At 46.8% G+C, this 26,685-nt stretch overlaps 5 protein-coding genes across 5 annotated transcripts, besides 2 other annotated features; 4 read left to right on the top strand and 1 right to left on the bottom strand.

Annotated features, from left to right (window-relative positions):
• Positions 1 to 402: 402 nt before the first annotated feature.
• On the top strand, positions 403 to 824 carry UA08_06152 (hypothetical protein; the record flags this gene model as incomplete). The annotated part of the gene is made up of 2 exons (XM_020268443.1): positions 403 to 711; positions 774 to 824. 2 exons carry the CDS (start codon positions 403 to 405, stop codon positions 822 to 824), a joined length of 360 nt encoding a protein of 119 aa, XP_020118571.1.
• Positions 825 to 828: 4 nt separating this feature from the next.
• Positions 829 to 1,130: a repeat region (Identified by RepeatMasker using a combination of RepBase library and repeat library created with RepeatScout).
• Positions 1,131 to 4,530: 3,400 nt separating this feature from the next.
• UA08_06151 (hypothetical protein) lies at positions 4,531 to 5,361 on the top strand (the record flags this gene model as incomplete). The annotated part of the gene is made up of 2 exons (XM_020268442.1): positions 4,531 to 4,727; positions 4,809 to 5,361. The coding sequence occupies 2 exons, from the start codon at positions 4,531 to 4,533 to the stop codon at positions 5,359 to 5,361; spliced, it is 750 nt and encodes a 249-aa protein (XP_020118572.1).
• Positions 5,362 to 6,361: 1,000 nt separating this feature from the next.
• Positions 6,362 to 6,481: a repeat region (Identified by RepeatMasker using a combination of RepBase library and repeat library created with RepeatScout).
• Positions 6,482 to 8,085: 1,604 nt separating this feature from the next.
• UA08_06150 (hypothetical protein) lies at positions 8,086 to 8,352 on the bottom strand (the record flags this gene model as incomplete). The annotated part of the gene is made up of 2 exons (XM_020268441.1): positions 8,086 to 8,093; positions 8,151 to 8,352. 2 exons carry the CDS (start codon positions 8,350 to 8,352, stop codon positions 8,086 to 8,088), a joined length of 210 nt encoding a protein of 69 aa, XP_020118569.1.
• A 4,005-nt stretch (positions 8,353 to 12,357) lies between these two features.
• UA08_06149 (hypothetical protein) lies at positions 12,358 to 21,916 on the top strand (the record flags this gene model as incomplete). Its single annotated transcript, XM_020268440.1, has 3 exons — positions 12,358 to 12,658; positions 12,689 to 20,557; positions 20,613 to 21,916. The coding sequence occupies 3 exons, from the start codon at positions 12,358 to 12,360 to the stop codon at positions 21,914 to 21,916; spliced, it is 9,474 nt and encodes a 3,157-aa protein (XP_020118570.1).
• A 1,615-nt stretch (positions 21,917 to 23,531) lies between these two features.
• On the top strand, positions 23,532 to 26,323 carry UA08_06148 (hypothetical protein; the record flags this gene model as incomplete). Its single annotated transcript, XM_020268439.1, has 6 exons — positions 23,532 to 23,647; positions 23,718 to 24,037; positions 24,081 to 24,871; positions 24,956 to 25,432; positions 25,498 to 25,862; positions 25,933 to 26,323. 6 exons carry the CDS (start codon positions 23,532 to 23,534, stop codon positions 26,321 to 26,323), a joined length of 2,460 nt encoding a protein of 819 aa, XP_020118567.1.
• Between the last annotated feature and the right edge of the window lie 362 nt (positions 26,324 to 26,685).

The raw sequence follows: 26,685 nt of genomic DNA, 5'->3' as shown, positions 1-26,685 counted from the left end.
GGGGGGGGGCTGCTCTTCAGCCTCGAGACCTACGGCTTTACCGGATATTCCTCGGCAACTTTCATTATTATGATTGTGATTGGCTTCCTGCTTTTTCCGGTGTTTGCTGTTTGGGAGAATTTCTTTGCTAGAACTGCGTATATCAAGTGGGAGCTTTTAAAGTCACGGACAGTTCTTGGAGCTTGTGGTTTGTCCCTGTGAATTTTTTTTTTTTTTCAATTACTATGTTTGGGACCAGTACTTTTACTACTACGTACAAGTTGTCTATATCCTAGACATATCGAAAACGGGATATATGACGGAGATTTATAGTGTTGGGTCGACCATCTGGGCTGTTCTCTTTGGGATTTGGATCCGGCAGACCAGGCATTTTAAACATATCTGCCTCTACTTTGGCGCACCATGCTCAGTCTGTCCTCCAGCATCGGCGGTGCTCTTGGTTACACTGTTACAAGTGCTATTTACACCAACACTTTCCCAAATGCTCTGTTACGCGCCCTTCCGGAATCAGCCGAAGCCGACTATGCCGCCATCTATCTCGGAGTGTCGACCGCCCAGCTCCAATACTCCCCCGGCAGTGATGTGAGAAATGCAATCGACTATGCTTGGGCACATAGTCAAAAGTACGAGTGCATCGCAACCACTGTTATCGTGGCTCTCGCCTTCCCAGCAGTTGCTGTTTGGCAAAACTACAATGTCGGTCGGATGCAAGTGAATGAAAACGGTCATCTAAACTCTACTAGAAAAAATTGGGTAATTAACGCTTTTAGTAGTTATTTTGGGGTCTTGGGCTACTCGGACAAATATCTTGCACAGGTTTATAATTGTTGGAAATCTAAATGGATTTCAATAGGGCGGAGTAATGAGAAAAGGATTGTTTTCAAAGATGATCACTAGCAATCTCTCGATCCCTACGTCCTGATAGCCATAAGCTGGTATTTAACATACAAATCCAATCTTCTAATACATTCTGTCAGATCTCCTTGAAACACCCCTCTTACAGTATTCCTTATAGTTGGTATAAAGGTCTTTATATGAGGATAAAGCCCTTTTTGTGATGCCTCATACATCTCAGTCGTTCTCCGATTCCTATCGGCAACCTCCGAACGGTGCCTGATCGTTCAGGCTTCCAACAATAATTACATGACCATGATCGCTAGCTAGTTATGTGTAAGCAAAACATATAACTAGTCAATACTAGTTACTGCACTGCCTAAAATGAGTCAAAGTCGGCCCCCATGTTCCATCTTCCCTGAGGTCATTTCCAGACACGGTGTTCCGTCTTTAGATTTATTTGGCCTTCATAAACAGACCAATCAGATATCCTACACATGATACATGGCATTAATCAAGCTAATAATGAATGTTGTTTCTCCTTCATTCGATATACACGGGGCCGGGACTCGGTATCTGGGTAACTGCACAAGAAAGAATAGGTATTCGGTGGACTCTCTCAGACCAGCATACGTATAGCGGAGGCATGACAAAATAACGAAAGCAGAGATGCAATACTGTTCAACTTGACCCATGACCTTATGCCCTTGCTTTCAATACTACGTACCGGAGATAAGATCAATGGAACATTGAACAATGAATAATTAAGAATAGCTTCTGACCAGATGTTTCCAGTAGGCCCGGTCTGGTCTGACCTTCCATTACCTAGGTACTATGACAATTGTGGAATGTTTCATTTACCTCTAATAGGTATCTCAACAGTGAATAAGTACGTTTAAGTAACTAGTGGCCAGCCACCTCCGCTGATCAACGATATTAGCTAGCTGACAAGTGAACGCCCGACATGTAGCATCATATAGATGTGGATTCGGCCCTGGCATTAGCACTGGCGTTCAAGTTACTGTGGCCGACAGTGAGTTACCGCGGCCAGGTATAAGTGCTGATTCCGAGTCCAGGTAGACTAGAATAGTACCTATACATGTAGGGTAACCGACACACAATAAGCAATAGAGGATTGGGATTTGGATTGTGTGTATGGAGGTAAGGAGAGAATCTGAATCAGTTTGCTTCAGTGTTAAATATGAATCGGTAGCTTTACTGCGGTTAATGAGTTGAATAGTGCTGGTGCTTGCTGCAAAACCTCCGAAAGGTCTCTTAAGAAGTATGACGTGAATCTAGTAATTAATCCAGTATGAAGAAGAATACATCCAAGCCAGAATCTGTAAGGATCAGCATGCCACCCTAATAATCGAATGTACACGCGTCTAGGGTAGCATTCGACGGGCAGGGGCTGAGGCTTTCCGTTAGTAGTAAGTTTTGTCGAGTTAGGGCTGGCCTGCCTATTTGACCACCCACCCAGAGTCTGTTTCTGTCCAGATTTGGTGCCCTGCCTTTATATGTGTATTTAAGTATTAGAACACGCTGCTTAAAGTGCAAGCTCATCTTTTCTATTAGTTCTAATACTGTGTTTCCTCTGTAATGCTGGATACGCGTATAGCCTACATAATAGGTGGGCATCGACGTCCTCTAATTACATCTATCTATATTTAACTAACCAGGTACAGAGCCCTGTTGCAAACTGCTACCCAATTCTCCTCTTTTCTTAGCCCGCCGTTCGCTGAAGTCTAGTACTGAAAGTGACTCATAAACCACCCGTGCAAGGTAGTATTCGTTGGAATACACCTAAACTTTAAAAGAGCTGTATGTGGAGTTTCAAGCTGAGCCACTTGTATGATTCTTTTTCTTGCTAAGGCTTGCTCCTACTCTTTATCTAAAAAAGAAAACAATTTCGGCCCTTCTTGATCAATTACATTGCTAAAGTATCCAAGTAGTATCTTGGTGGCGCCCCCGCAATTGACCATATGCTCTTAGCCAGTGAGTGGCTGTTTTAGTATTGTGTGCTAAGTGGATGACATATTACAAGAAAAATGAAATAGAAATCAGGAGTTCAGTCACTCAAATGTATAGATATACACACGTGGGATTTCTGGAGTCCAGAGTTTCCGATCGAATTACTTGCATTGATGATCATAGATCCAGACACGATCAAGTGCGAACAATCATTGCCAAAAGAAAAACTGATAGTTATCTACTGATTAGGAACGGATTTCCAAGAACTAGACATGGAATTGATTGGCTTTTTTTATTTTTGAACTACTAGTACATACGTAGTAGATTTATCAGGTGACAGAGAGACCCTCGTGTTAGTTTTGCGTTGGGGGCGTTTTTGATCGACGTTTAGTCTGGACGGTGGCGTTCAGTCTGTCAGAGAATCTCTTACGATAGTAGAACTATGTAACGACCTGGATACCTGACATGCCGTACGCCCAATTGCTAAATGAGCCGCAGCTTCCGGGTTTGTACGTGGGTACATATATAATATAGTATAGACATGAGGCTGCCTCGCCCCAATGGCCCTTTCTCCGTCATCGGTACGCATAAGGTGGTACTCTTCTACCCAAACTAGCCCTCGAATTTCTTGAAGTAGGCAAAGTCTTAGCACTTGATCCTTTAGTTCCATGACTCGCCGATGCAATTTTGCCCCTGGAATCCCAGGGCGGCCTTCTCCCAAGGTTCCAAATTAGTACCCACGTTGTGTCGTTACATTCCCTATCATTCACACGAAGTAGGGCAAACGCCGCGTGTTGCCAATTATCTACTCCGTTAAGTCCACTCACCTGAAGTCATTACTGGGATAGTTCTAAAATATTATCTTATCTGCTCTTATGAAGATGATGGTAGTACTACTAGCGATGAGCAGTTCCACAAGTTAACTAACTTGTAACTTAGAAACCAAATCATACTTTGGAATTGCCTGATTTGTCGAAGACTCTCTTCTCTTTTTTGAATCTGTAGATAAAGATTATGAGGCTGTTAAACCTTGGGGTAGATTATTGTTTTATACGCCACCCTCGACACTATGTGTGCGTCTACTCCTGCTATGTAGGCTAGTTAAGAGGTAATTCCAGCCACTGCCCTAGACTAGATACGTCTCGGGCGGTTTACACGTAGTACTAACAATTTTTTAATACTCCTTAGCATGTCTAGGTTATGATTAGGCTTCTAGCGAGTTTCCAACTACCACCTCGTTAGGTAAATAAGGAATAGGTCGTGAGAGATCGACAAATGCTACAAAGAATCAGCATGCTCAAAAAGGGCATAGGGTCTCGAGAAAAGCAGGGATTATACTCGTGCCTAGCCAGAAGTGGAAGTCCTGGAGCTCAACGTGGGATTATTTCTGTATACCCAACGCTGTAACTTCGGCAATCTGACTGTTTGATAGGGCCAAATGGACCATGGATTTTTCTTTTGGCCCTCTTTTAGGAAATAGTCTAGCTAGAAGATAGAGGGAAAGAAGCTCGAACACGAACACGACGTTGAGATCCTCGGCCATGTATATAATGATGTCCAAATCCCGTCTATCCTGACCTTTTTTTCTTCTTCATCATTGATTCAGTCGTCTTCTGATCAAGCGTATCGAAAACGTTCAACTCCCTCCAGGTCCGGTTACCTAGACATTCCTTCTTAAAGAGAATATTACACTCCTTTTGAACAAAATTCATTCCTTCAAACAAAATGTTTGCCAAATCCGTTATCGCTCTCTCCGCCCTTGCTGGCGCTGCCTACGCCGCAACCAATGAGACTGTCACTGTCTCTGCCTTGCAGGTTACCTCCATTGTCGACGACGATGGTGTCGGTGCTGGTGCGAACACCTACACCTTCTACACTGGTGATGGATCTACTGCTGCCGGATGGCCAGCTCTTGATGACTGGTTAGTTCAAGCCCTTTGAAGATTTGCATGGATTCAATATATCATGGAAAGAGGACGTACAGCCTAACTCGGATTACACAGGGTCTCCTTCGAAGACATGTTCACCGCCAATCAAGAGCTCATGACCTCGGGCTGCGGCCAATATGACGTTGCCGATGACACTACCAGTGAAATCGACGAAATCCGCAGCGCCATCAACGAAGTTGCTCTGGCCACCTACGTTGACCACCGATTCATCCTCGCTATCATCATGCAGGAGTCGACCGGCTGTGTCCGAGTCCCTACTTCCTCCTACTCCGTCCCCAACCCGGGCCTCATGCAAGACCATGACGGTTCCCACAGCTGCAACAGCGACGGCACTGTTCAGGACCCATGCCCTGACTCTGAGATCGAGGGTATGATCAGCGAGGGTACCGCTGGTACCGAGTCTGGGGATGGTCTCGCCAACTGCATCAACGAGGCCGGCGTCTCTACCGTCGAGGCTTACTACCGTGCCGCGCGTATCTACAACTCTGGCTCCGTCGCCTCCTCTGGTGACCTTGGCGTTGGTGCTGGTACTCCCTGCTACGCCTCGGATGTTGCCAACCGTCTTACCGGCTGGACCACCGCTGAAAGAACTTGCACTCTTGATTAAGTGCTTCTTTATCGGCTTTTCTGATAAGCTGTTTGCTGTTGAGCCTTCTTTCACTTGTTCAGCAGATAGTTTTTCTCACTGTCGAGCATTATTGCTTTTGTCGTCGTTGTTGTTGGTTTGAAACTTGTTTGGCAACCTAGTTGCTTCGTTTCGTTCGCTTGAGAAGGCTTGTATATTGGACTGGATTATCCTTTTCTTCTGTCTGTACAGCAGACTGACTGTCGTTTGAGATTCAATGTATATATTTACGTTCTGCATATACTTGGAAAATGGAATATCAGAGACCCATTCTTATCCCTATATTGTAGCGCTTATTTCAGTACACTTAGTACTTTACTTGCTGATTCAGGGGGGGGGGAGAGAGTCGTCTTAGGGCAAATCTGTACATTGGGTTGATCCTTCAATGTTCTCCCACTGTTTTCTGGCATGGTTGGGTAATCTTATAATAAAACATTATTAGGTGAAATACCTTAATTCTCAGTAGTATGAAGTTTACTAGTTATTATTGGATCTGACATCACCGTGTTGCAACTTTCCATTTTCGCATGTTTTCCTGCAATCCTTCGACAACTTGCGCTGCCCACCTCCTGGTAATCTGCACAACTCATGAACAAATAGAGGTATCTATTGTTTCGAGGTGTGTGAAGCAGAAAACTTCATATCAGGCTGCTTCGATGGTCTCGAGACAGGGCCCAGGTAATCAGCAACTCAAAGTTCAGGGGGTTCCAGGTATCTATCTAACACCGTGCCAATTACCGCCAATAAAACACTCTCAGTCGGGAGTTGGGTTTGGCGGTCCAACACACACTCTGACCCCAACTGTCCTGATATTCAACTTTTGACGGCTTTGGTTCTTTGAATCTCCAAGCTCTATTCTCATTGAGAGGGAGTAAAAATCTGGACGACCGGGCCTTACGCTACTCCTAAAGTAGCAATCGTGAACATGCCTACTTCAAATAGGGATTTATATATGGCAGCCAGCGAGTCCAGAGTCATTAAAAAGTCCGAATAGATTCTTAGCGGATTGGAGTAGAGAGAAAAGAAATCTTATTAAAGATAACTAACCATATTTAACTAACGGTAATCTAATAGGCTCGGGCTGCTATTTTAACACATAAATGTGACGGCCTGAAGCACCTCGCCTACCCTGTCTGCTGTGACGTTTTCGAGTCTCTGACAGAGACACAAAAATTTTCAGGTGCTAAAAAGTTACGCTCTCATTTGACTTAGGGCTGAGACTGACCCACAACACAACTGTAGTGGCTTGTATTTATTGAGTTTCTCATTGGAAACCGAGCTAGACTGATGCCAATCAATGGCAGGGACTTCTCAACCGCATCAATCTTGTATATTAATGTTCAGTTGCTATCAGGTGATGTTGGACCAACGGTTCTCTTGAGTTGCTAGAGTGCTTGCATTTGTTGATGAAGGTTATACCAGTCCACGAGTAGTTAACATACTATAGAAAACCAACCAATTGAGACATATCTCAATACTACGGTATGTGTATAACTGTTCACAAAAGCCTCAGTGCTAAATCAACCTGAGAAAATCCCAAAAAAAAAAAAACCATTTTCGTCTCAAATCTCTTCAAATGGAAAAAGGGCAATCCAACATCTTGATAGTTCAGCCTTATTCCCGTCTATCAAATTCTGGACTATCGGACGTATGAAAGAGCAAACGTTACGTATTAGCGGGCCCTGAGTTTCATGTAATAGTGATATGACCTGCTCGAAAATGCGGTCTGTCACATGAAGATTCCTGCTTTACGTTAGCTTTTTGATCGTTTCGGTGAGAGTAGTGTTTGGACAGACAGTAAATATGCCAACTCGGTTCCGCGCGTCGCCCCTTGCGAAGAGGTACGCATCAATCCAAGGATTCCAATGCCAAAATATCGAACCAGAGTACTTAATCTTTTACCCACTCTACGTAGCTGCTTGACTTCATTGAACGTGCAGGATGTTTTGTCAGGTTCTGTGTCTGGAAAGATTGACATCATCATTCGTAGTGTGATCTCAGTATCTTGTCGAAGAAAGGGATTCCCGGATTTCTTCGTGCCGCAATCGAACTGGGTTGCATTTATAAATTGATCCGTCTCACTGCCGCGACATTCTTGATAGAGCTGGAGGATATGATTATTCCGAATCATATCTAGATAGCTGATCTTTCTTCCCAATTTCTGTATGACAGTATACCTCTCAAATGGAGACAACTCGGTTGTGGGTGGATGAAGATACTCATGCTCTGCGTGCACAACAGAATGGACTTGACTTTTTAGCGTAGCTAATGTGCTGGGACTTGCAACATCTTGGAAAAGAACTTGCAAGTGCATGCCTGTATCCGCTTCGAGTTTGGCAATACGTGATTGGGCGTCCTGTTCGGGCATTTCTTGAGGGTGTGGGGATGTATTGAGTCGGTCATTAGGACTCTCCTCAGCATCCACGGACACATCTGAGGTAACAATGTATTGTGATGCTCGATTTTGTACCGCCAAAGGTGTTGGGACTTCTTTCGATGGAGAGAACCAATTTAGATTCTCTAGCACGGATAAAGTTGTCTTGTTACAATCCGAGTCCACATATACTGCTCCTATTAAAGCGTTTATTGCTTTGTTAAGGGTTTTGGCAGAATGAGGATCAGATCGAGGGTTCAAAGTCATGAACTTTGATATGCCTATCGTTCGTGCAATGTCAGCACAACGTTTGTTGCCTGATAAACGAGATTTCAAGATACTATTGTTTCCTACATTCATATTAGCACGCATTATGATTGAATAATTCATAGCATACCAGGATTCGTGTGGGAAATGTATCCGAATCTCGTCGATGCCAAATCGACGAAAGCCTTTCCAATCTGGGCAAGGGTTCTGTTGCCATCATAGTTATCTTCCTTTGCACCAGCTGCAGTCAACGCTTGATCTAAAAGGCTCTTATCCCGAAACACATATCCGATTTGTTGCGCAATAATGGCTTGGTTGGCGGACGCGGACATGTTTACGAATAAGAAGTAGCACCAATTGTAGTGAATCCCAAGTGGACTTGCCGGACGTACTAGGATTGCTTCCTGGGATCCCAGTATTTATATCTTGAGACGTAACGTTCGTACCAGTACTCAATTAGGAATTTATGAGCTCAGTCTTTCAAAACCTCCAATTCTGGTATAGTAAACTGTCTAACAGCAGTCGACCTTCTGCCGAAGCAAGGGATAGAAGAAGCATATTTGCTTGGCAAATGCATCTATAGAAAGTCGGTGCCCGGCCTTGGGGGGAGGAAACGGTATGCGGCCATGTTGCACAAAGTCACTACATGAGGTTCGAATGTTGAAAATCTCGGCAGCATGAGGTACATTTTCATGCATGATGTATATGACTCAGAGAATTGACGGGAGGATGTCCTCCGTGAGGCGCCTGCACCGGACTCCGGCATCAAGTACGTATACATATACATGCCTGACTGGCACATAGAGCCCAGAGCGATGGGCGACCCCGGCAATGCTTCGTGCACCGTCCGCTTACTCAACCTTTCAATCGACGAACATGGCCCGGGTACGGTTTGATGCCTTTGCGCAGTGGCGGCTATCTAGGGTTATACCTGCAGCGACAAAGCAGGCAGTATGAGAAGAGCTGCTAGAGCGTTGATAAGCTCGCCATGCACTGTTAATCCTTCAATAATGCTTTGCGATGTTCTTTTCTTTTCTATAGGTCCTTGTCTAAGCTGACTCCGATTACCAGTCATGTGTGCAATCTGCGGGGTACACAGCCACCTACCTTTAGCTAGTCAGCCTCAGCTTCAGGCGGAAGAGTCATGTTGGAAAAGAGACTTCTGATACATACCGAAGCCCAATACCGGAGTTTTGGTTCAAGGTTCTGCTCATTGAAAGCAAAATGACGACCATACCCACAGTCGATCAGTTCCCATCTTTTGCCGATACAGCGTCGTGGCTGAGGAAAGAAGCATGCCGGTGCATTTGGTATCTTCCTAATAAAAAGAGATGCTGTCTTGTAGGCATTACCAATGAGTACAATAAGGCCGCCCTTGACCTAGTGAAGACCATTTTCGACACCGCCTTTTCAATAGAAGAAGAGCTTCGGGTTCTGGCAGCTATAGCAGAGAAAAGCTGTTGTGGTCGCTATCATCGCAATAAAATCTGGGGTTCTGGTCTGAATTTACAGTTAGCGAGACGGTGGCAGAATGAAATTTCTTCAAGAAAATATACATATCTATCGAGGTTGAGGGTGCCCAGCGAAGGTCCTGAGATTCCTATTTTCAAGCAAGAGGAAGAGCCTGTTGACCAGTCACGCTTGAAATATCTACCATTGAATCAAACTACTTCTGCTTTCTCTACCGAGGAAGCAGTCGTATTTGCAAGGCACGAGCCTTTGAAGAGCGAGACGCTACTTTCAAAGCTGATGGAACCCATTAATTCCAACTCCGCAAAGAACGGATCTATCTACTTGTACACACACGCCGAAAAGGAATTTTGTGGTTTCATCAAGATAGGGTACACCGGGAGGCCCAGGATCTATGATCGACTAAATGAGTGGGCTGAATGTGGCCATGGAAATCCGGTTCTGCTAAGGTCCTACAATGATATCAGATACCCTGGAAGAGTTGAGCAACTGGTCCACTTCGAACTTGTAGGGTGCCGGTATGACCTCAGATGGTGCAAATTTCATCGACAAGCACACATTGAATGGTTTCAGATAGCTTTTGAAGTCGCAAGCTTAACCGTTCGCCTTTGGTCACAGTGGATTGAACGCGCCAATCCTTATGATAGGCGCGGTGCCCTTAAATCTTTTTGGAAAGAAACCATTGGCTTTCTGAAAAAGTACGATATTGCAATTACAGCTCAGTTGATGATCGAGATCCAGGAAGTCGAAGAAGGATCATCTGACCTGCCCGACTTCATCACGGATGAGAAGTTTTGGAAGCGGAAGAATTTGGTTGTCAAGCAAGAACCCTGATGCTCAGCGCGCAAATGTCCATGGAGAAAAGATTGATAGTGAAATGACTGTGATTTTCAAAACTTTCAGAACGTTTTCTTTTTTCTTTTTTACTTTTTCTTTTTTCTTTAAAGAAATAGAACGAAAAAAAGGGGGGCTAGTTGTTGTGCTACTCGACAGAACCTTGCCCTTGCACATTAGATCACTCAGCTTCTATGACCATGCCATTCACCGTAATGCCTCGTCCCCCTGCATTACAGTGACCGGCCTTGCAACCTTCGCATAAGTCACTGTAATGAGGCCCGCTCTTCTTGGTTGAATAAACGGGTGGGATTACCTGTATTCCGTTCCACTTTTTAAGCCGGTATACAATCCTTTCCGCATACGACTCATTCAGGATAGGACGGCTCAGGCCATTGCACCTTTCGCAACGTTGGTGATAGACTCGTGCATTGTACTCTGGCCCAGGGTACGTTCGGATGGTGATTGCAACCACCTTGCTCGACCATCCATCAGTTGCACATGAAGTATTGGGACATTTGAACCGGCCCGTGATGTTTGTGTCGTGGCTTCTCGTGCAATCATTTCCGTCGTCGACGTTGTTGAATCCATAGAAAAGACGGTCGGCTCCAAGCAGGCACGAGACGTCGCCATGGAGTTCTGGATACATAGACCACGTCCGAGCTTCGGCTTCGTTCACTGGGATGACCACTGCCATTAGAGATTGCTGATTTACCAAAGATCGAAACCTACCAGACATTGTGGTGTAATTTCTTCGTGGTAGAATGCTCCAGAAACATGAGACAAGTAGAAGTGCGGCAAAACCTCGATAGATTGAACGTCTTTCCTCGGCGGAAGGGCACCCAGTATGGAATATATATAGTGAAGAGGGACGAGTATGTTGTGATCTATGTTTAATTCACAGTGGTGACTGCAGGAATGTATTGCACTACTTGATTACCAGAGATATATCACGTTCACTACAGAGTCTGTGGATTGGTCAAGCTCACGCATCCTGTACATCTCTGCAAGAGTCGCAAGGCGCGGCGTGAACTATAATCAGGTGAAGTTTTTCAAACTAGAAAGCCGCTTTGGCTTATAGACTCCATGATCTTCGATGCTCTAAACGCGTAACATAAAATGCGGACCGCTATTTCATCGACGACATGCCCTTCAAAGCCTTATAGTGTCTCAGGATTCCTCACATATGCTTGCAGCCCTTGAGCTTGGCGTAACTCACTAAGCTCGATATGGAGTTTAAGAACCGATCCCTTTGAAACATCCTAATTAAGAACTATAATCATGACGGATCGTCGATTCAATTTGTTCGCCATCCATGGCTTCCTGAAGGAACGTGAATGATAGATTCCGGTAAGCTGGCGTGGTGTTGACGTCCAATCACAGAATCATTTGGCATTAGCATTCTCGCTTGGCGCATGGTTGTTGAATAGGTAGGGCAAGATACATTCTCAATGGTACTTCTGCCTCCCGCAGAATGGTTGTCGCAGCTACAAAGGCCAGGCACTTGACTCGACAGGGATTTTCGGTTCCCTGAGCTTGACAGCTCTTGATTATAAGACGTGGTCTAAGTCCAACGTCCAATGGGAAACTCCGTACTCGAGTCTGCGCCATTTTATCTTGTATCCTGCCTCGACAAGGCTGAAACTCGTCCTACGGAATGTGATTCAGTAGATGCGACTAGCAACAATCCGTCACAGATGCATGCGGCGTAGGAGTGAGGGACCAATAAATCAATCATTCCTTATCACAGAGCAACGATGTCGAACACGGCCTTGTCGTCACACAAGCTGCTTTGCGCCAGACAGTGGTGGCTATGACTCGAGAAACCTAACAGACAATTAAAGGGCGTTGACCAGGCTTTCCAATCGTTAGCAGCGACTACGTCAAACCCTGCTGCAAGGCTAGCAAGCCCGAATTGGTCAATGATTATCCAGAGAACTCACAAGTACCAATTCTTTAAGTACCGGGCTTTTCTCAAGTTCAGAAAGCTCTGACAGATATCAACAAACATACTCAAATATATTCCTAGCATCATGCCCACATCCTTTACGCCTTCCATTATGTCCCTTGGGGCGATGAAATATATGTTTCATCATGTCTTTCTCCCTCCCAAGCTTCCACAAGAGGATGACTATAATCCCGAATACGAGCTTGCGCTTCTTGACAGCGTGATCCAAGCCCTGAAAATGTTTAAAACCTATGCAAGCGAGCAGCAAGATGGAATTCTGGCTTCTGTCATTGAGATGGTTGCTCGTTTGAAACGCCAAGCTGGATTTCACGGAGATGTGAACGAAAGTAAATTGTTGCAAAATCTGCAGAATTTAAATCATCACGGTATGTAAGCTGCTCCACTACATATCTAAGATTTACCAAGCGATATTCTGATCGACTCTAAAGAGGGCTTCCTTCCCATCTATGTTCACAGTCAAAATGCTGCGGTTCTATTGACTGCAGGAAAGAGTGAGATCCAGATGGAGGCATTCGAGTTATCGCCTAGTAATAAATCTGTGTATAGCACTGTGGGCCGGCTACAGCGTCAGTTCCCCGGCCCAGCATTTGCCATGGATCGGAACACTTTTGAGGAGTCGACCCTCCAACATACCATTGCGCAGACTCTCTCCAGGATGAGCTGCCAGTCCGTTGCTGGGACCACGCCAAAGGTGAGAAAAGCTGGCCAGTTACACGAAGAGACTAGGGATACAACCAAGCCAAGCATGGTGACTGAACTCTTCGTCACCTTCTTACGACCTCAATGTCATGTCCTGGAGAATATACAAATACAGAAGAATACCCGCGAAGAAGTGCTATGGTCTAAAACCAGAATGCCCTGGCGGCGCTCTTCTTTTTGGCTTCTGATTCGAGTGCTTCTTCAACTAATCCTCCAAAGACTTTGTGTAGACGAAGGATTGACGACAGAACTTTACAAGCATTTCATGGTGTTCTACATGAGCATGATTCTCCAAAGTTCCAGTGAGAAGATAGAAACCGAAGAAAAGTACATCATGACAGCTAAAATCACTCGCCGATTGCGGAAACTTGATCTGGCTATTGCTCCCGCTTGGTTCTGCATCGTTGAAGATGCTCTTGGACAAGCCAACAGCAGCATCCAACAGGCTTGGGATGTAGTTGTGTCACAAACCAGACTGAAAGTCGGGTCATATCGCTTGGAGAATTTGAAATCCAAAGAAGACATCTATTGTTCGCTGCCAGGTCTAGATGAATGGCTTGAAAGCATTCACCGACGTCAAAGCATTTCAGCGTCCACAGACTTTCAGCCGCAGCCAAAACTGCGACAATATCAGCCAACGGAGCTTCCCTCTTGTCTAGACTTTGACGATCCAGAGTATGGCCTCTTTAACCTCGCCGCTGTAGAGAGCTGGGTCGAGTCCCATCTTGAGAGCTGGCTGGGGATTCATTTGGCCCACGGAAGGACCTGCCAGCAGCTGAGAAACCTGATCGATCATTACCATAACGTTGCCCTGCCAGTATATTCCACCAACCCAGAAGCCATTTCAACTATGCTTCTCACAATCTTGGAGCTGTGGATCGCTTGTGACAAGTCCGCAATTCACCTCCACCCAATGCTCCGTGAATATGATTGTAGCATTCCGATGACCATCTATTCGTCGCTCGTGTTACCCTATCGATCTCAGATGATACGATTGGAGCATGCAGAGGAATATATGGAACAGCGGCGATCTCGCGTACTGTATCGTGGCCCAGGCATCTTCAAAGATTTCGGTACTTCCACCTGTTTCCCGGTACGGTATTTCGATAAATCTGCAGACCATCAGAGCTTATTGGTAGAGATCGAAGAGCAAGCTGTGCGCGCGAGAGAAGCTAAGCGGACAGAGCTTGAGCTGAAGCAAGAAAATTATCGAAATTTGTATGCTCTGGTCAATGAAATGGAGTGCACATATATCGACACTATAGTGGATTTTCGTTTTGATATTCATGAATCCCGCCATAGCCCATCGTGCAGACGTTGTTTGTATGAAGAGCAAGCACAATCAATCAGCATCGAGGTTCACGAATGGCCCTTGTCAGATAATCACCTACAGGCGAAGTCAACTGTTTTCGAATTGATGAGACCACAGCCATTTGCCTGGTGGCGTGAAGCTACGCTGTGTTTTCTCAGCATTCTGCACGTCGAGTACTCTGTCTATGATCGACCACGAGCTGATTATCGGCCTCAATCATACCGTGGACTATCGTACTTTTATACACATATCGAAGATGCTGAGAGAATCCACCTTCTTTCGCAAGTCAAACCCAATCTTGGGACACACAGGAAAGACAAGCAGATTATTCATGTGACCAACGAAGATGTGTGCGTTAAGAATGGGATGTATTTCAAGTACCATGACGATTCCGCTCACTGCTTTGTGGCGGACTTGGACATTGGAAATGAAACAACTGCAACGTTGTGCACCTATCAGCTGCCCGAAGGAAGTTCTTCGCTACAGAAGTTTCTATCTCGACCAGCAGCTAGCAGTGATGGACCGCCCCCTAATACGGTCATTGCCTCTCTGGATGCGTGCCCAGAGGCTATGACGCTTGCAGAATATAGAGCGCTCTGCGCAATGCCACTTGGTATTCACATACAGTGGCAAAACATCCTCCGGCAGTTAGCCATGCCAAGTGTCGTATGGAAAAAGACCGAAACATGCGTTTTTCTCTTACAAGTAATTAATCAGGCTGGCCCGACTGGGGACTCTTTTCTAAGAACAGGACATGTGATTCTCAAAGACGACCGATTTGCGGTGGCACTGTTAACTGAGATCAGAAAGTCGGCGGAACGGATACAAGAGAACTGGGAGTCAGCTCAGGAGCTGTGGGCGCTGATTCTGATTACCCAGAGAGTGCTTTCCCTTGCAGATTCCGCTGAAATACACAATCTATGCTTTGATCATCTATCATACCTACGTGATGTTGCATTCGGCTGGGTTGGCATTGTCAGGGACAAGGCAAACAGCACAGTTGAAGGCAACCATCGTACCTATTTGATGGCACACAGTGCTCACATAGCCCTAATATGTGTAAGCACCTTTGATACCGAGGGAGCACATCTTTCTCGAGCTTTGTGGGAGCCATCGGCTGTGACAATTTTCTTCCAATGCTGTATGATGATTCACGACAGGAAAGGTATTCTGGACATGCAAGCCAATACCCTGCTCCCAATCCTTTTATTTCGATGGAAGTCTTTGTCTTATCGTTACTACCGCGTCATAGCCAAGAGTAGCATTCGCTTTCATGAACAATCCGCGGGTCTCGATGAGGCTATTGCGCGCACATGGGCCGCATACCGCAAGGGCTCTCCTTGGTCCGTTATATCAAGAGAGAATGACTACTGGTTAGTCACTCGGATGGCTCGCGAATCCTCACAGACTAGCGGCTTATGCGTCCATTACAACATTCTGACAGGGGAACTCCTCATTGATGGCCGCCCTCTTGCTTCTCTGCCTTCTAAGTACGAACGCCACCATACGTATCAAACATTGTTTGGCCGGTCATTAGTTGAGGTGATGCCCAGCAACCTTCCCGGGATGCAGTTCTCCGGACAGCGGAGACACATGGGCTATACTATACATTTTCGAAAGCAAGCAGTTGCCGGATCGAGAGTATTCGACCTCTGCGTTCGTGCGGTGAATGAAGGCGAGACCTGGGAGTTCATTCCGTCAAGATTATTCACAGGCTGGTTCCCTGACGCCTTCGTGGAGGATTACGCCCACTGGTATAACGTGGAACAGGGATACGTGGAATTTCGACCCATCAAACAGCCGTGGCTAACATCAGATGGCAATTGGAAACTTCAAAAAGATGATGCACAGCGCGGGTGGTGTGTTGTGAAAGGCAGCAACAGTTTGGTTTGCTTGCAAAGCGAGACGGCGAAACGGATATCTGAAATCCTAAGCCCCGTGGAAAATGCCTCCAAATTGCAATGCATACTTGTAAACTGCTCCATCGTGGAGATTGAGATACCCCGTCTGAGAACCAGTTTTACTCTTCAGGTGGGAAACTCTTCCATCCGATCTCGCCAATACCCTGGCATGGTGATCGCTGAGGACCAATCGCTTGGAACACTCGTTGGTCTATACAACAGGCTAATTCTGAAGAATGAAATCACTGGCGATCGCATTGTACTTATCCCTGAAGGCCATGTGACATGGAAACGTGTGGCAGACCACATTGCAGTCGACATCAAGTGGCAGCCAGTCAGCTGTCTCCATTCATACTCAGTAGATAGTCAACTAGGCCGTCTGGTCGACAATGGGAGCCTACAGAGCAAGCTCCTGCTGTGCTATTTACATGCTGTCACTTCCTTCTGTATTCCAGACCCTCTTACTGGAAAGACGGGGACTGAACAGTCGTTATCTATTCTTCGATCCGCGTCCTTGCGTTCTTTCACACAATTGCAGCTGGACAACATCACGATTCTGGCAAGACTAGCTGAACTCACTCCGCAAAGGCAGTACTATCCCGCTAATGAGAAATCGATGCAGAACATTGAATGGCAGAAAAATCTTAGTTGCTTGTCGCATCATGAGGACTTTCGCAAGGAGGTGGTGGAAATATTCGACCAGGACCGTCGGATGAGACTTTTCTATCCCAACATCCGGATAGATTTGCCTGCATTGCCAAAGTCAGATCCCGATTTGCTGCAACGAGCTCGAATGCGTTCATCGACCTTTAGAGTCTCGGATTTTGGAGCCGAAGACCACACAACCATGTACGATCACTTCTATTCTGGTCGTGACAGAGATTACCAGTCCGATAAGTGCAGTCGCATCTATACTCTTTGTGAAAGTCTTTCTCAGAACTTTGGGTTCCTTGGAGGGATGGGATCTGAAACTGTGCTCTCTCATCTTTGGAATCTTCTTGCAAAGTATGACAGTATAAACGGCCCTGAAGTTCGGATGGATTCGGCCAATATCCGATACGATGCCAGCTACATATTGGATCCAATCAAGTTCATTGCTACAAACTGGTGTGGTATTCATCGCTTATTCTGCGCTGACCTCTCTCGCCCGAATAAGTACCAAGTCATGATCTGGCTTTCAACCCTAGCGTTTTCGAAGAAGTCAGACATGGTGAGTCTAAGAGTCCTTGCAGCGATGTATACTATCATTGATATGGGGGTCTTATGGCCGCCTCGCAAACCAAGATTCCAGCCCAAAAGAGGATTTGAATTAGACGAGCAGCGACTCCGATCTGATATCAACAACGCCATTCAATACACGACCCCAGAATCCAACTTGTCTCAACCACGATGGGAAAGTTACTCGGCATTTCAGAAGCGAATAAAGAAATGTAGAGAGGAGAACCGAAGACAAGCATTGGATGGTTTTATGCGAGACTTGCGTCTTCAGTGGCCAACCGCTTCCCCAACCGTTCCTCGAGCCGGGGGCAATCCCACTTTTGCTGACTACTTTGATATCAACAAAGCCATGCACCAGGTGAATGAGAGGTTTTCCGTGTGGTTCGACAACAGACAGCTGAGGCACTATCTTATGGACATTGTGACTACCATTATTGTTGAACCAGTCAAATCTAGAGCCATGCCACCACTTTCTTTCCAACCCGCTGTGAACCCTGCCTCTTCACGCCGTAGATCAGTTTCGGTCGACGATATTCTCAGCGATGACCTTGGTCCACTTCCTGTTGTCGAGTTGGATCCGCCTTGCTTAGATAACATTTTACGCACCTCTTCTACTTCTGATCCGCAAGTGCCGAGTTTGGTGTCAATACTCAGTGCTTTCGAGTCGCAGCCCAGATCGAAATATGAATCGCAATACCTTGAAAGGCTGCAAGCAAGCATCAAGTCTCTACAAAGACGACAAAAGTATGAAATAGCATTGTCGACTGATATCGACCTGAGAGGTGTTATTCAAGCTTACGAAAAACGGTGTAGGGATCACCTACAAGGGACCTACAAGGCAATTCATTCACGACTGTCGATCTCATTCGCAGCGGCAAACATGACGAATGCACCTACGAAAACTTCCCTCAGAGTTTGGCAAACTTTGTCAAAGGGGCATACATGGCCGAGACTATCCCCGGACCTTCTGCTCCAGCAATTAACGCGGAAAAGGTGGCCACGGATACCTGAGAAATGGAAACGATGCTTTCTCGCTTACGGACGTTCAATCACAGTACTGCAGCGCGCAAAGCGCTTGTTGAGTCTGGTAGACCGTCCTGAGGATCTTATTCAGGAGCTCCAGAACCAGGGCCATTCCAACTGGGATCCATACGATTACCCAGAGTCACTGCTGCTGGAAATTGAGAATGGAATCTTGATTCGAGACGTCCAGGAAGAGATAGCGCGAAAGATGAGAACGCTGCAACCGGGCTCTAATGTAGTCATGCAGCTAAACATGGGTGAAGGCAAATCCTCGGTCATCGTGCCCATTGTTGCAGCTGCGCTGGCCGACGGATCTCGTTTAGTCCGCGTCCTTGTCGCTAAGCCACAATCACGTCAGATGCTTCACATGCTAGTCTCAAAGCTTGGAGGCCTTCTGGGGAGGCGGATCTACCAACTGCCTGTGTCGCGGTCACTCCAAATAGGCGTGTCGGAGGCGGATGAGATTGAGCGTATGTGTCGGGATTGCATGAAGGACGGGGGAATTCTCCTAGTTCAGCCGGAACAGGTACTATCTTTTAGGCTTATGTGCCTCGAGTCCTTCATCAGCGGTCAGGTTGAGGTCGGCAAATCCATTTTTCGAACGCTTCGATTGTTCCGCGATTCATCGCGCGATGTAGTGGATGAGAGCGATGAGAATTTTAGCGTCAAATTTGAGCTAATCTATACAATGGGTGCTCAACAGCCCTTAGAGTTCAGCCCAGAGAGATGGATCGTTGTTCAACAGGTATTGGACCTGGTAAGGAAGTATGCTCTAGATGTGAAAGAGAAATTCACGCACTCCATCGAAGTGTATCAACACCGGCCAGGGAGATTCCCTCGAATACGATTGCTCCGCGATCATGCGAGTGAAGAACTCCTCCAGCGGGTTGCCCAACACATCTGTGAGAATGGTATCGACTCTCTAGCGATCTCACGGCAGACCGAGAAGTCGAGGGCAGCCATCCTAACATATATCCTTAGCCCAGAGTTGTCGGCACAAGAAATTGACGCGGTTGAAGACGAAGGCCCATCCAGCTTTTGGACTGAAAGCACAAAAGACGCACTGCTTCTTTTGAGAGGCCTTCTTGCTGGGGGTGTTCTGGCTTTCTGCTTTGGGCAGAAGCGCTGGAGGGTCAACTACGGTCCTGACCGTAAAAGAAACCCCCCAAGCAGGCTTTCGGTTCCATACCGTGCGAAGGACAACCCGACTCCACGCTCAGAATTCAGTCACCCTGAAGTCGTCATCGTTCTCACTTGTCTTAACTATTACTACGGGGGCCTGGATGATGATGAGGTACTCCTCGCGTTCAACCATCTAGTCAAATCAGATCAAGGGCAAGTTGAATTTCAGACCTGGGTCAATGATGTGCCAGAGCTCCCACAAGTATATCGTCAACTAGGCGGTATCAATCTCCAGGATCGATTTCACTGTGTGGCTCATGTTTTTCCTCACTTCAAGTTTTCCAAAGGCGCCATTGATTACTTTCTAAGTCATATTGTGTTTCCCAAAGAGATCAAAGAATTTCCAAGCAAATTGTCTGCGTCTGGTTGGGATATCGGCGAACTCAAGCCGAATCCAACGGTTGGTTTCAGTGGCACGAACGACTCCCGCGAGACTCTTCCTCTGAGTGTAACGCAACTGGATCTTCCAGAGCAAAACCATACAAATGCGTTGGTTCTCGAGTACCTGCTACGCCCTGAGAACTCGGTCACATTCACCCCCACGAGGGCCAACATGTCCAGATCGGATGCGCAAGTGCTGCTGGACATGGTCGTGACCCTTGATCCGCCAACACAAGTTATCCTCGATGTGGGCGCCCAAATCTTAGAACTCACCAACCTGGAGGTTGCTCAGGCCTGGCTGGGAATGACATCGGAAGACAGGAAAATGCAGGCCGTCGTTTTCGTCAACGAGCTCGATGTCATCTGCGTAGTTGATCGCTCTGGAGTTATTGAGCCACTTCAGATATCACCATTCGCACAGCAGCTTGATGCATGCTACGTCTTTCTGGACGAAGCCCACACCAGGGGGATTGATTTGAGGTTGCCGCCAACCTATCGGGCAGCAGTAACTCTGGGGGCTGGTATGACAAAAGATAAGTTAGTACAGGGTAAGTAGTACGTATCTTCCTTCATTCCTGCAACATGTACTGATCACATCAAAAGCATGCATGAGGATGCGAAAGTTGGGCAAGGGACAATCCGTTGTTTTCTGTATTTCAGAAGAAATTAGCACCAAGATTTCCGCTTTGACTGGAACATCGGCCGGATGCATTGGAGTACCAGACGTACTACGCTGGGCCCTTACAGAAACATGGGTTGACACCTATCGCAGCATACCCCTTTGGGCGGTTCAGGGAGAGCGTTTTGAGTGGCAGGCCGCGCTATGGGATATGTATAATGATCAACCAGAGATACCAGCCAAACAGGCAAAAGCTTTTCTCGAAGAAGAGTCTCAAACCCTTGAACAACGATACCGGCCACGCCGCTCGTCCGACTTCAGGGTTGGGACCATATCTTCCGGGACAGGAAATCTACAGCTTATTCGACAGAAATGCCGTCTATTCAGTGACTTAAACTTCAACTCAGCAGAGCTACAAGAGGAACAGGAGCGGGAACTCGCACCGGAGATCGAGCGAGAGCAGCAGGTTCAAAGGCCGCCGCCAGCAAAACCTAAAGATCATCAACTTCACGAGCACGTTCTCTCCTTTGTATCTACCGGGGTGCTGGCGGCATCCGCGGCCTTTCGACCCGCGTTCGAGATTCTTAGGAATACATCCGCCGCCGACCATCTGGATCTTTCTGAATTTCCTCCTGGACTCCTCGCTACCAGGGACTTCGCGGAAACTGTCTTGAGGTCCAAGGGGCGTTCATGCATGGATGATTACCAGCGCCCGGTCGAGTGGCTCCTGACCAGTCATGATCCGTCTTCCTCAATTGTAAAACACATGCTCATTATCAGCCCTCACGAGGCTAACAAACTGCTTTCAGAAGTTCAAATGTCCGAAGTAGTTATGATGCACGTATACGCGCCACGACAGAATCGGAACCTTCTTTCTCTTGACGAACTGAATCTATACCCTGTTTCGAAAAATGTGACAACGTTTCACATACCCACAGTCCTCAGGATACAGCTGAACCTGTTCGCAGGTCAACTTTATATATCATCTTATGATGAATATCGTCAAATGTGTGACTTCCTTGGCGTTTTATCCACAAAAACACCCAGTGGCTACGTCGTTGCTGCAGACGGCTTCGTCATGGCAATGGACAAGCCATCAACGACGAGTTTCACTAAAAGTCCGCTCAAATGTCTCAGGACACTTATATCTCAGATGAGAAAAGATGGCCAGGAAATTGGCAAAACTCATGTCGGAAAGATCTTGGATGGAAAGTTATTATACCCCAGCGATTTTGAGGAAGGTGATCAGACATCAATGACCATGGCGTTGCGCTTCCGGCCGTTTTGAAGCAGTGAAGAAAATGTATTTAGATTATCAAGGATTCATGGTCATGGCCATCGTCCACGATTCTATCAGGGTTCCGAGGTTCAGGAATATGCATTCAGCGTCCTCCATCTTAGGCTTCGGTCCGATCGCTTACTAAAACATAAAAATATCAAATAGTTAGTTAGCTTGCTGTATGGACGTATCTATAGTATTATGATCTTTATAGTCTTATCCAATATACATGATGGCGATCGCTCTAGATACATGGGCAACGCCTTTGGCCACAACATTAAAGATGAAACAGCGTTAAGCCGCGGATTACAGAGCACATGCCTCCATTTTCCGTATTAGTACGCTTTTACTCAGCTAAGGTGAGTTAACTAAGTGTTAGCCCGGCTGCTCCAAGGTTACAGACGTTTTTGGACCCCATTCCAATGCGTAACTGCGGCGGTCCCTCGGCATTGGACGGAGCTTCTAGAAATTATAGACTGAAAATATGACGTGGTCTCCTTGTGCCTCGATAGCCAGACAAACGAACAAATCTTTGCTACTATATTGGACATTAATCAGGCAGTCGAGATTTTCAAGACTATATGGGACATGGACTGGTGAGGTCGTATATAAAACGACGCCAGCGAGAAAGTTGTCTCAGAGACACAAATAGTCAAATACTGCGTACTTGTTCATGATCATATTATTGTTGAAATGATTCCTCATGCGTGTATTGACAAAAGTGCCGAATTCGACGAGCTCATCCCCATATTCCTTTTTGGGATTACATGATACGACGCGAGCGAAGTTAACTACTGATGAGAAATGATTAGGTTGTAAATATTATTTTAGATACATAATCCAGGTCAGCAGATCTTATACGTAAATGCCGCAGTTAACTTAATAGCAGCCACTGAATCGGTCCATCTGCTGCGGATGTTACCTTGCGAAGCCCTAATTCAGCGGGGGCTGATCGCACGTCGGCCCAATTGAGGCTTCTTCCCCTGAGTCAATACACTTGAGATTCTTCTATGAGCTAGTTAAAGAATGGTAACAATGGCTGAGAAAGCGTCGCCTCCTTCGTACCTACGAAGTTAATCTAAACTAAGCTCCAATTTGCCCCCAGCGTTGCCCATAGATTTAATCGACCGTGGTAGAAGCAGACATGCAGGTATATACGTTGATGACCCTCTCCACTGATTTACTAAGTGGATAAAATATTGAATAACTAAGCTAATGCTCGAACTAGATAAGCATCCATGAATCAACCTCTACCTTATTCCTGGCTCCAGGCTATACGAGCTGGAGAACATGCGCCTAAGCCCAAGTCTCCAGTAACGGCGCGAAGTTGCAAACCGGACTTGCAGAAAGAGGAAAGTGGTCTTAGAGAAAGCCAGCCTACAGCTGACTTGATGTAAAGCAAGAGTAGTGCTGTAGGTATATATAGCTTGTTGAGGCTGGTCTGGTATGTTGATCTTCAGGGCTTCCGAATTCTTCGCTGTGGGAATCGTGCGCGAAAATACCACACAACCACTGTCTTTTGTTTGATTCGCTCCCCGGTCAAGGTGCTCTCGTCTCCGATATCTTTACTTTTTTGCTTCTTTGCTTCTTTGTTTTGATTATCTCGCCTGGCAGTAAATAGAAAATGACCTTGCTGGTCGCGCTGTTGGTGGCCTTGCCGTTTCTGGCAAGCGCGGCTGCAAGGGCGGACCGCAACGTGTCGCAGTTTGTTCCTGACAACGACTACACACCGCAGAAGAGGTAGACCTCGTTCATACCGATCGCAGCTTGAAAATTATTCATGATCTGGTTTGGCTGACATTCAAGCCAGCGGCATTCCATTTCCCCTGCAGGATGAGTCTATCCAACCGTGGGTTCACCTCGGTCAGCCCTCAAAGACAGCAGAGTCTGGCGAAGCTGCTGCGGCATCCAGCTGTACACCTCTGACAGCTTCATCTCCGACTGCCTGGTGGTACGAAGACGTCGCCCACAATGGCTCGTCATCCTTCATGTCTTCCGAGTACAGGAGCGACTACTCTGTCTTTCGCAATGTCGTGACCGACTACGGCGCCGACAACACTAATAGTACCAACGCCGCGACCGCTATTCAAAATGCTATCAATGGTAGGCATCCGAGCACTCTGTCGCTATGTAAGAGCCCCTTTTCAAATCTCTCCAACTAACGGTCATTTAGCTGGCCCTTCGAATGGTGGCCCCGCCAGAGGCTCTGGCAACTATGGAACAACCGGCCAACCAGCAGTCGTCTACCTCCCTGCTGGTACTTATTTGATGTCGAGCAGTATTCAGCTCTATGTCGGCACTTTGCTTGTCGGGGACCCCATCAACCCGCCAACTCTTGTAGCTACTTCCGACTTCGCGGATGATCACATCATTTACGCAAAGGACCCGAACTACGGAGGCACCGTCAACTTCTACATTGGTATCAAGAACATCATTATTGACTCCACCGCGGTCGACCCCTCCACAAGCTTGGGTCTCGTCGACTGGACCGTCAGCCAGGCGACCCAATTAGCCAACGTGGTTTTCAACATGCCCGACTATTCCACTGGCCATGTGGGCGTCACCGCTGAGTATGGCTACAACAGCAACGTCATCTTGAATGATCTGACGTTCAATGGCGGTGCCTATGGGCTGCAGCTTTCAGGCCAACAGTGGATCTTTAAGAACATCAAAACCAGTGGTACCACCACCGGTATTTCTGCGGGAGGATTTAGCGTCGTCTGCCTCTCCTGCTCGTTTGAGTACGGTGCCGTTGGTATTGACGCCACCGTCGTCGATGGGGTAGTCAGCGTGATCGATACCTCAGGCCTCGACCTTGAGTATCTCGTAAGCGGAACAAGCAGTGGCGGTGCAGGCTACTCTATCGTTCTGGAAAATGTCTCATACGACGGAACTACTGTTGCTATTGATGGTTCCGAGGTCTTGTCTGGCGACGTCACTGATACCTGGGTCTATGGCAATGTGGTAAGCAAGTACTATTTGAATTTTTGATATGTTTGAGATCGTAGTCAGACTGACAGCTGGATTCCTTTTTTTTGAACAATTTAGTATTCCAGTGGCAGCTCCAGTGCTAGTCTAGCCACCGGCAGCACAGAGTCGACTCCCCGCTCTTCGTCGCTCTTGTCCGATGGCAAATATTTCATCACTGAAAAACCGCCGACATTCCAGGAGTATTCTGTCGATCAAGTTCTCAATATCAAATCGATTGCTGATCTGCCCGTCTATGGTGATGGTTCTACTGATGACACTGCTAACATCAACTCCATCCTCTCGCAATACGCTGGATGCTATGTGATCTATTTCCCAGCCGGAACATATATCGTGACTGATACGATCACGATCCCGTCCGGATCTCGTATCTATGGCGATGCTTACGGAACAGCCATTTCGGCCATCGGCAGTAACTACTACAATCCCGATGCTCCAGGGACCATGATCCAGATCGGAAATGCCGGCGACGTTGGCGTTGCACAGATAGTTGACATGATCTTCACAGTCGCAGACGTTCTGCAAGGATGCAAATTGGTGAGACTAGACAATTTTACTACCTCTCTATTGTTATGAACCTTGCGTGCTAATTGATCCCTTAGGTTGAATTGAACATTGCTGGCAGCTCACCTGGCGATGTTGGCATCTGGAATTCTCATTTCCGTATTGGAGGTGCGGCTGGCAGTCTAGTTGAAACAAACTGTGGCGGAACTCCTGATGAGTGCAAGGCTGCTTGGGGCTTGCTCCATCTCACCAATACCTCCTCTGCCTATATCGAGAACATGTGGGGTTGGACTGCTGATCACGACTTGGATGGAGGCAATACTCAGACAATTTCAACTGGTCGTGGTGCACTCATCGAAGCCACTTCAGGCACCTGGCTTATCGGAACTGCCATGGAACATCACACTTTGTACCAATACAACTATAATAACGCAGAAAACGTCGTTTCCGCGTTTCAGCAAAGGTATGCTTGATTAAACCCCTGAAGGCTTTTTTTTATTCCAACCCGGAGCACTTTCTAACCCTTTTGACAGTGAAACACCCTACTGGCAGGGTCCAGGCAACGACCTCGCTCCCGCCCCTTGGACGGACAATCTTATTGCCTCTGATCCTACTTTCGATAACTGCGAATCCGGTGACGATATCTGCTACATGGCCTTTTTCGAGCGCATATCTGGGTCGTCCAATTTGTTTCTGTACAACGGCATGGTATGGGTGTTTTTTAATGACGACGGTGATTGCACTGGCAATTACTGCCAAGGGAATGCCGTCGATATCACCGATTCAAGCTCAATTTACCTGTATGGCCAGCAAGTCGACTCGGTCCAAAATATCTTCTTGGAAGATGGAACCGCTATAGCCACGGAAAGCGCCAACAGCGGAGGTTGGGGAGGAGTTGTGGCTGCTTATTTGTACAACTCTTGAGCGATGCAGCGTTTGCTTCGCTCTTCGAGGGGCCCCCTTGTAGATATTTTCTGAGATCGAATGGCAATCAAGAATGTATATTTTCGTGCTGAACACTAACTACCTACTGAGGTAGCCCATCAATCGTCAAGCCCGAGCTATGACTCATACACGATTTTCTTGTGTGACTAGTTATCCAGCAGCACTGCCTACTGCATCCCTGCAGGTAAAACAACCATACAGTTCGTCAAGAAGCAAACAAGCAGCTCATTGCCCATCCCTTGCATTTCCGGTTACGGCAGGCGGTGTACTCCTTTGTTGCTTATCTCCAGCGACTTTCTGCCATGCAAAGAACCATAGGGCGGGCAGGGCAGCCCCGCAAT

Source organism: Talaromyces atroroseus, assembly GCF_001907595.1.
Source record: "Talaromyces atroroseus strain IBT 11181 chromosome Unknown scaffold_8, whole genome shotgun sequence".
NCBI classification, from domain to species: Eukaryota; Fungi; Ascomycota; class Eurotiomycetes; order Eurotiales; family Trichocomaceae; genus Talaromyces; species Talaromyces atroroseus.
The sequence above is the reverse complement of the archived record's forward strand: the minus strand, read 5'-3'. Positions and strand labels throughout refer to the sequence as shown.